Here is a 10135-nt window from a genome sequence, read left to right as displayed (position 1 = left end):
TGGTGATGTCACTCACTGATGTTTTGGAGGTTTTCTTCACAGTTCTCACGATATTTATGTCATCAACTACTGTTGTTTTCCTTGGCCGACCTGTTCGACGTTGCTTTATTTTTCAGGACATTCCAAATTGTTGTGCTTGCTATGCCCAATGTTTGTCCAATGGCTCTGGTCGATTTTCCGTCTTTCCTCAGCTTGACAATGGCTGGCTTTTCTCCCATAGACAGCTCTCTGGTCTTCATGTTGGTTTATCCTCTTTAACAGGAAATGCAGTCTTTATAGGTTTGAACCAAGGCTGAAAACTTAGACTAGTCATGCAGAGCTATTTAATGTTTGGACAATCAACCTAAAAGGCAACACCTGGGGAACAAGAAACATCTGGCAGTCAAATGTTCCAATAGTTTTGCTCACTTGAAAAATGGGTGGGTTCAAACAAAGGGTGGTATGTCCTGAGTTGTTTAACACATCTAGATGTGAATACCAGGAAATAAAAGCTGAAATTCTGAACTCTTGTTTCATACTCATCTTTTGATCTTAAACACAAATGTCTTCAGTGAACAACAAAAACAAACGAATTTGCCTTCCGTTCCAATACTTTTGGAGGGGACTGTATATATTTATAAAAAGTTAAGTCTAAACAATGAAATCCTAAGTACATTAAACATGCAATCCAAAACATTCTCCCACCTGTTCTTGCTGAAATGACTTCGCGGGTCCATTTCTTTCATCTTCTGTCTTTGATGATCTGCAGCTCAGTCAGTCTGTGTTTTATATATTTAACCAACTTCAGTGATTCCCCTCAGGTGGAGAAAGTTAGTGAAAATATACTCTCTCTGACTTTCTGCTTCAATAAAATAAAAGCGGAGGTGTGTTTGTCTTACACCTGTCTCTATGTCGATGCCCCTTCACAGGTAAAGGAGATCTGATTGGCTCGGACTACCTGACAAAGGAGCAGGTGATCAAAACCAATGCCAACGTCAAGGCCCTGACCTACTGCGACCTGCAGTATATCAGCCTCAAGGGCCTCAGAGAGGTCCTCCGACTCTACCCCGAGTACGCCCAGAAGTTCATCAGTGAGATACAGCATGACCTCACGTACAATCTGCGAGAGGGCCACGGGGCAGATGTGAGTACACACAGTAATGTGTTGAACAATAGAGTAATACCACAAATGTAATAGCTGTGAATGAATGTGTTTTTATGTTTGCAAACCCCATATTGGGCCTGAAAGGACATTGAAAGTATTTTGAATTGAATTAAGCAGATTAGACTGCCCCCTTGTGGACATGGCTTTGCCAGTTGAAATTAAAGATTAAAGGAAATTAATATTTTCTCAGAAAAATGGGAATGAGAAACCTTTCTCGTTTCTTAATAGCAAATGTTTTTTTTAGTCAGGGTGGCAGCAACATGCTGCCGTAGATGTATGATGTCTACTCTGCCTATGCATTTATACACCATCTACAGACAGTCCTAATGCCGCCTGCATACCTTTCAAGGTCAAGGTAGCGCCGCAGTATACAACCCATCATATCAGTCACACCACTGCATGTGTAGCTGTGAAAGTGCAAATTGAAATTTAAATTGTATATGGTGCTAATGTGTAGCCTGATGTGACACTTACCTTGAGAGGGGTCTCATGCATCCCCTGTCCACCGTTACATTCCACACACACACACACACACACACACACACACACACACATCTTTGTACAATTTGACAAGCTTTAGCCTTGAAGTATCTTTTCTTTACTACTGCCATAAAAAACACAAACACACAGCCTGCACTTTTGGCTGGTGCAGCAGCAGAAGAGGGAGCAAAACACAGGGACAAGAATAGCTTAGTGATGCTGTTTGAAGCTGTCCTGTTGCTAAAAATAGTGCAGGGGGAAGCACGGGCTGTCCCTGACTGGCTCAGTCCCCCGCAGCTGTTACTAAGAATGGATCCTGCTCGATATAAATAGCCCAGCCAGCAGAAGGGGGGAGGAGGGGGAGGAGGAGGAGGAGGAGGAACATTCTCACTTTCTGTTTTGCTCTTCCTCAGTTCCTCCTTTTCCACTGCAGTGCCGTTTGTTTCTCCAAGGCACAGCACACTTGCTGCAGTGTGTGAGCGGGGTGAAAATGTGTGCACATATGAGTGTGTGTAGCTGTATCCAGAGGATGCACGATTCCAGATGCACAAGCTGCTGCCCATGTCTTTGGTCTGGGTTGCAGATGTCCATCCTGGTTATGTATGCAAAAACCCTCCTGGTACCAGCAGCCCAGGAAAGTGTGTTTGCATATATATGTAAGACAAGGGGGGGAAAGCCTGCAGATATCTAACGCCTCCTTGCTCAGTAAACAGATACTTCGAGAGGTAATCTCAAAGGATGAATGATAATGTTCAACGCAGCAAAAACAAAAACGTGTTGGCCAGTTAAGACTTAATATCAAATACAAGAAAGGTCGATAAAGAGGGAGCGTAGGAAATGAAAAAATTAACCAAATGTGGAAAGGGTTTACTAAGCAAGGAAGAAGGCAAAAGATGAGAAAACAAAAGACCCATCATCTAAGTGATGTGTCCCTTGCTGCTGATTCACAGGACTAACGGTCATGACCCCGGAGCCTTGGGCAAAACAATGCAATGTGCAAGAGCAACCAGTCGACTGGGTGCACTGAGTTGTGCTACAGAAGAAAGGGAAAAAAATATTACAGGTTGTTTTGGTCCCCGTGCTCTTGTGCTATTCAATCTCTGCACCAGAAACACGACAGGGAGAACAACATATTTCTTGCATCGGTACATAGCATTAAAAAACATACACGTACACACACTGCTGCATCAAAAATAAGACAAAGAGCACTTGGTTTATTCTTGCACATACACAGATTACATACATCCACTTACATGTGTACCTGCACTCCAATTTCTGCGGACAGCCTGACTCAATCACTCATACATGATGCGAATACAAAACTTCAGCGCACCCACGCGCTCACACACACACACAGACAAGCACATGCCGACATGCGGCACGTGCACACTTATCACTCCCCCGCATCCCAGAGCACTCCTTGGTTTCCTCCAGAGCTTGGAGCTAAGATTAGAACAAGAGAGCTAAAAATATATTACGGTGGCATTGGGGAGGGGGGGGGGGGGGGGGGGGGGGGGGGGGTTGTGGAGGAGGAGAGAAAAGAAAGTATGCTGAGCAGGCAGGGAGAGGCTTGATTAAAACGGAGAAGAGAGGGAGTGGGAGAGAGCAGGGGAAGGGGGAAAACAGAGGGGCCTTGGTTTGTCTGCAGTGATGAGATATAAAATACAATCATTACTCACTGTACCAGTCATTCTATGTTAAAGCATGATGATGTTATTAATTTGAAGGCAGTAGAGGAGAATGGCATCACTGTTGATGATTTACTTTGAAGGTGTAGGCAAAGTTATCACCATAATTATTGTTTGACTCTTCCTCACTCTTTTATTGTTTTATTTCCTCATTATGATTGGAACCTTAAATAATCATGAGTCTTTAGTGCTTTGGCCGAAGATACCATTTAAGATGCCAGGTTTCAGGGGACGTTGGGGGTTTAATGACCTTGTTCTCCTGCACAGAAGTTACACATATATTCCTTATTCAGTATCATACATTGTAATCCTGGCACAGTAAAAGATCACTATAGAGAGATAAAATATATAAACATATACGAGAATAGTTGCATTCATTAATGAAAATAATTTAACACCGGAAATCTAAAATGCTGGTTACGGCCCTGCTACAAGCAGTATAAGACAAGTGACTGATGGTCCTGTTAACCTTCTGTTACGATTAAATTAAAAATGTCTTTTCTGCTCTTGTTTTCTCACTAGTTTATGCAGTCCTGCCTCTTTTAACGCAGAACTTTTAACTCGCTCATCTTCTAGTTGGCGTTTTGTTTAGCTAGTCATTTCTGGAAGTTTTCAGCGACCCAGCATCAACACTGAAGTCTGCCTAAATTATTCAATTCATAAGCAGGGACATTGCTGATGGGGACCGGGGACGAGTATAACTACCAGGGGAGTGTGTGTTTGTGTGCTCGGGAGAAAGTGATGAGGAAAAGTCAGACGTAGCAGTCTGTATTAAATGTAGCATGACAGGCTTCCTTTTGCTGCCTGGCAAAGACGGAGGCAAAACAATATTCACTCAATACAAAATAAAAAAATAATTGGAATTAAACTAGTTATAACTCGCTCCTCCTTTTCTCTAACGTCTGACACAATCCCTCGAGGGTGACAGGAGACGCTTGGAACATGGCTCAGGCTCTTGAAGTCCAAGTAGTTGCTTGTAATGTCAGCAGCTTAAGAAATGAAACTCATCTTGCTGTTGCATTTTAAAGTCACAGCTGTGAAATGGAGGAACAAAGTTTTGCAGCTGCTCTACTCTAAGTTAAAGTGCATGTGCGGTGTCTGCACACAGTTTGTCATTTGTATTTATACATCCCAATATAACACATTCGCCTCAAGGTGTTTTACAATCTGTACACCCTTTATCTTTAGATTTTAGATTCAGATAAGGATGAAGTGGTTTTTGAAGGGTTCAATCCCTTGTGTTTGTCTGCCACCCACTGGTACAACCATGTCACTACAGTTATCAACAGTGGGAGTCTGATTTAACTGTGTTTAAAACATTAAACAACTAGCCTCTCTGTTGCTGTCAGTGACTACAGGTGTGATGGCTCATGTCATGTTATGTTCGACCTCTGGTCATTCTCTCCATCTGTCAGGTGGACTGGGAAAGTAACGGCGGCTTGGTGAAGAAGCTGCCGTCGATCCGTGAGGACGAGGAGGGTGACGAGGAGCAGAACTCGGTGTCCCGTGCTCCTCGCTCCCCGCTGCGTCTCAGCAGGGGGCTTAGCTCGCCCCTGCGCTCCCCTCTGCTGCCACCCAGGCCGTTCCGCGCTCCCTCCGAGCATTCCCGCCCCACCACTCTGCAGATACCAGTGGTCAGCTTCAGCAGCGTGCCGCCTGAACTCAGCCCCAGGTAACACACACACACACACACACACACAGCTGAAAAAGAAGGAGCACGCTGCAGCATAGATGTCTAGCTGCCATGGTAACCAATACATTGCCAGTGGATCACATGGGGCCTGGCTGGTGGGTGTAGGTTTCACACTGTAGGATGATGTGTGCACATGGAAAGCAAACATGTCCATGAGCGCACAGAGATTAATGATACCCTGTCTACTGTGCAGTGGTGTGTGAACAAAACCTGCTGATAGAGGGGGTTTTATGTTTGAATGAAAATACTGCACAGCCAACACTGACATGTGTACTGTAACTAAGGCTCTTTCAGTTTTCTTTTTTCTTCTGCTCTGATTTTTAATCCCACTTTTCTGCGTAGATTCGTGGACGGCATTGAAACAGAGAGCAATTCCACCTCATCACAGAAGTTTGAGTTCAGTCACAGCTTGTCACCTGCAACATCCACCTCCCCTTACCCAGGTATCTCACACACTCTCTCACACACTCTCTCTCAGAGAAGCATTTTGTGTGTGTGTCTCTCTCTCTCAGAAGAAGAATAGGTATTTCAAGAGGATTAATGTTCATACATGTTTGTTTGTTTGTTTGTGTGTAGGGATCCAGGAGCACTCTGAGATAAAGCAGAGTGTGTCTAAATTGACTGAGGAGGTGAGTGTTGACACATGATGGTAACACATTGAGCCATTTACTCTGCAAAGGAACTTTGTGTGTTTGTTTCCGTTAGCCAGCAGAATGCTTCCTAAACTTCGTAACAGATTGCAGTTGACCTTTTTCAAGACATTTTGACATGTCACAGTAGCAAAGGCACAGGTAGGCTACAGATGATGAAGTGAATTATGGCTGAATTCCATTTAGCTGCTTCAGTTTCAGGGATCTGGTTTTGAGCATGGTGGCTCATTGTCGTGCTGTCGTGTCTTACAGGGACACTTGAATAGATTGGAGGCATTATTAATGTGATTAGTTACACCAGTGCATTTATTACTAATCCAAATGTCTCTGGAAACAATTTAGTGGAAAGTCAGGCAATATGCTGAGAAAAACCAGATAGCACCACCATGTGGACATTTATCAAGCATTCATTCATTCTTTCAATTCAATTCTTCAGCATTCTTCTCCAAATTTAGGTCTGTACATAAAATAAAAAGGTGAGCCCAAAATATTTTCTTTTATAACAAACCACACCACCTTCCTATAAAGTTATTCAAGATGTGTCCTGTTTGACATAACGTACCCCGGAACACACCAATGCATTGCAACCAAATTTAGTTGACGGGTATAAACATCTGCAAAAAAAAGGCTACGGTGGAACTCAAATACTTGAGGTTTTTTTTTGTTTTTCTCTCTACTTCTACTCCACCACATTTCAGAGGGGAAATATTGTACTTTTATATTAACTAAATTTATCTGACAGCAGTGACATGGTTGTTTTTCAGATAAGAATCTTACAAAAAGAGATAATACCTCCGTGAAGAGGTGAAATTATCTAATATTTCACACAAAAAAAATCAAAGATTAGATAAAAGTGTAGCCGAACTTTCTTTTTTCTGCCCTATTAATTATCTCAGGACCCCTCAGATTTATCTAGGTTGGGAACCAGTGGACCAAATTACTGACTAGTTATAACGTCGTCAGCTCAGCCAGGTCCGACGACAACAGTAAAATGCGACTATTGATTGATGTAAAATGTTACTGTAACACCCACAGGGTCCAGTTTTCTGCGGAAAGATTTGATACTAATTTTAAAAGGTATATTACTTCTATACTTTTACTCACTGGAAGCAGGATTTTCAATGCCAGACTTTTACTTAAGTAGTTTTACATTGCTGTACCATTACTTTTACTTAAGTCAAAGATGGGAGTGCTTCTTCCAACACTGGTAAAATGTGATGGCCTTTCAGCAATAGACAACAGCAACATGATGCATTTACATGTCAATAAGTTGGTGGTGATAATTCTGACTTACCTAAGAACAGGATTTATGGATTCAAAATCATGGGCACCATTAGCCAATCAGCATGACGGCCTGTTCTCACTATGTGTGCTTTGTCGCAGATCCAGTTCCAGGTACAAAATAAATTCAATTCTATTACTAAAATAGCAGAGGTACAAGCTCTTTAAGTGTTTCCAGCATAATATTCTATCTCAGCACGCAGCATGCTCTCTGTAGTCAGAATAAATGGTGCTGTTGTCTGTGAAAATGATGTATGCAGAGTGTGTATCAGATTTTGCTTTATATAAGTAAGGATTAACTTGTCATGATGTTTGTAAGCACCCCTGCCTATCTCATTATCCCCCTGAGCAACAACAAACCTGATATAGCATTTTGTCTGCGTGTGTTTATGCTGTGTCTCTCTTCACCGTACAGATGAGCAGTCTCTCTAAACAAGTCTCCATGCTCAGTAAGGAGCTGCAGGAAATGACACGCCTGCTTAAGCCCCTCCTCCAAACAGCACCGCAGCCAATCCTCATGACCATGATGCCAAATTTAACCCCGCCTCCTAGCAATGCCAGCCAGCTATCAACAAGCTGTGTCGTGGTGCCACCCTCCACCACGCCATGTTCCCTCCAGAGACCTGACACTCATTCCCTCTTGGACAGTGGAGACATACAGGGTGTGGATTTGCCAGGATGCCTTCTCCCAACTCCTCATTCACCAAAAAGGCCTAATTCACCTCCTTCAGCATCGCCGTCCACAACCCCAGGGGGAAACATCAAGGGCCCCACCCCCTCCAACCTTCCCTCACCCGAGAAAGGACTTCCTGAGGGATCCCCAGTCCTCCGAAGCCTCCACACCTCGTCCAGTAACGGAATATTTTTGCCCTCGCTGCAGGACCAGCCTCCCCTGACCTCTCACACCCCTTCACCTTCTCTTTCCTTTTCCATGTCTTTCTCCTCCTCGACATCCCTTTCTCCCTGCCAAGGCCCCCACCGGTCCCGACCCAACAGCTGTACCAGCAGAGGCCTGCTCCCCCCGCCTCCCTCCCAGGACACCCCTCCTCCCCCATCCTCCCACTGCTCCGCTCCCCCATCACTCACATCCTCCCCTGGAGCCCATCGCCTGAAGCTTTCCCCTCCCACCCCTATGGTCTCACCCAGCGTCCCCCTCCATACATCCATCACCTCACTGCCATTGTCCCTGGACTTTGTTAGTGCAAGGAGAGGACAGGTAGATACCCAGGCTCCACCTTGGTGCAACTCACAGCTCAGTCACAGGGAGGCCAGACCTGTCACTCATCCCCAGGAGATGGAGATGCAGGAGTGGGGACGACAGATGGAGGAGGACAGGTCCTCGACAGAGCACATCAGCTTTATTGATGAAGAGGAGCCAGCGTTATGAATGGCTTAAAACTGAGCTAAAGTGAGAGACAACAGTAGAGTAGCAGAGAATGAAAGAGATTGAAAAGAGATCAGATCAGGGAAAGTGACAGCTGCATGATGGAATGAAAACCAATAGGATAGGACAGCTGGTCCATTTCACACAGGAATTGTCAGGCTGGAAAAGGACAGAGAGGTAAACAGAAACACACCTGTGCGGCCGAGACACAGTGCCAGCTGTCAGCATATAAGTGGAGTACTTTTCCACACTGATGAACAGCAGAACTACAACAGCACAAATTGTCTTACAGTATCAACACTTCTGTAGCATCAGTCAATCCCCACCGCTACAGGGACACACAGGACCAGAGCACATCTTCTTAAATGGTTCCCTTAATCTCTGGAGCCTAATTTATTACTTTCCAGTTAACTGAACACACAATATTGCATTTTAAACCCACTTTGGATGTCTCCTCCTCCTCAAAGGGCAAACACATATCTCAGCAGGAAACATGTCCTTACCCAAGCCAGATAATCCGAGCCACTGCACTGGGACTGGGAATGTAAAATCTTCGATCAGTCTCAGGTCACCTCACCTGGAAAGCCAGTTTGCTTCATCAATGGGATTATTTTTGAAGTGATGGGATTATCTGGTGGTAGAGGCGAACCCTCAGCTGACCATCTAACCATTGCTTCAGTCATCCACACGGCCATCACTCATGTTCGTAAAAAACGTGAACAGAAGTGTCCACATTTTCATCCCCTGTAAAAGAAGTTTGAAGTACACAGTCTATAGTAAGTCAATAGATGAACATGTAAGGGAGCAGCAGTGCTTCTGTTTGAGTGGAGACCTAAATGTCTGGGTTAGCAGTTGGGTTGTGTGCCAAAGACAAAAGCAAGATTTATGGAGAAAGTGGGGGAAAAACTGATATCATAAAACAGCACCCATATATAACTGTTCCTCACTGTCATGACGGTTTACAACCAGCCTATCGTATTGTATAGCAAACTCCCACATCACTCCTGAGCTTTAGCCATCCAGCCATTCGTGCCTTCTCCATGTAAAGACATTGACTTCCCTAAAAGTCCTTCACCTGTTAATTACAGGCAAGTATTTGGATTAAATTTTACATAGAAAGCCATCAATGTCACCTAAAGAGAACACTTGCACCTTTATCTAAAATGTAAGTAATTTATTTATTTACTTTGTTGACAAAAGCAATGAGAGAATATACTACGAGTCCGGGAGATCTAACAGAAACGGGCTGGGGAGGAAGGTTTACTGTTTGAATGCATAACTGGATGCACTCCAGACTTTGAGTGTAACCTTCCTAATTTGTATGTAGCACACACACACACACACACACACACAGCATATTTTGAACATGCACATTCATCATCTCTAACCCTCTTTGCCAACCACTGAGCGTTATGGTACGAGACAACAGCCTAACCCTGGAACTACAATACCCAGGCTGCGTCGTTATGGAGGTCTCAGGACTTCTTTTTCTTTTGCTAAGGTGCTTTGTGCACCACATGTAACTTGTAATATAGAGAGCCAGATGTCTGGTTTCTATTTTCTGTAATGGGAGCAGGGGAAGGACTAACTGGACTCTTTACACACTGAAATAAAAAGATTTACTGAGCAGAACTTCCGTTGATGTCTGTGGAGTTCTGATCGTTGCGGGTTACTCGGGGGGGTGGGGGGGTCTTGGCTTTACAAACGGGGTTTTAAATGCATGTCACAGCTTTTTTTTGCATGAGTGTGCCTGCTTTTGAGCTGTGGAGGCCGGAGGGCTTATGGGAGTAGACAAAAACTGCCTGCCCTATTGGA

General features: G+C 44.1%; 1 protein-coding gene across 1 annotated transcript in view; it reads left to right on the top strand.

Moving 5' to 3' along the window:
• Positions 1-9979, top strand: part of kcnh3 (potassium voltage-gated channel, subfamily H (eag-related), member 3) — a 155126-nt gene extending 145147 nt beyond the window's left edge. Inside the window, exons 11-15 of the mRNA XM_046053471.1 lie at positions 909-1123; positions 4728-4984; positions 5348-5448; positions 5582-5634; positions 7352-9979. Of these exons, the coding sequence (XP_045909427.1) occupies positions 909-1123; positions 4728-4984; positions 5348-5448; positions 5582-5634; positions 7352-8323 (1598 nt within the window). The 3' untranslated portion in view covers positions 8324-9979. The remainder of the gene's footprint in view (positions 1-908; positions 1124-4727; positions 4985-5347; positions 5449-5581; positions 5635-7351) is intronic.
• The last annotated feature ends 156 nt before the right edge of the window (positions 9980-10135 follow it).

Source organism: Micropterus dolomieu, linkage group LG07 (assembly GCF_021292245.1).
Source record: "Micropterus dolomieu isolate WLL.071019.BEF.003 ecotype Adirondacks linkage group LG07, ASM2129224v1, whole genome shotgun sequence".
Taxonomy (NCBI): Eukaryota; Metazoa; Chordata; class Actinopteri; order Centrarchiformes; family Centrarchidae; genus Micropterus; species Micropterus dolomieu.
This window is presented reverse-complemented; position numbering and strand designations above follow the sequence as displayed.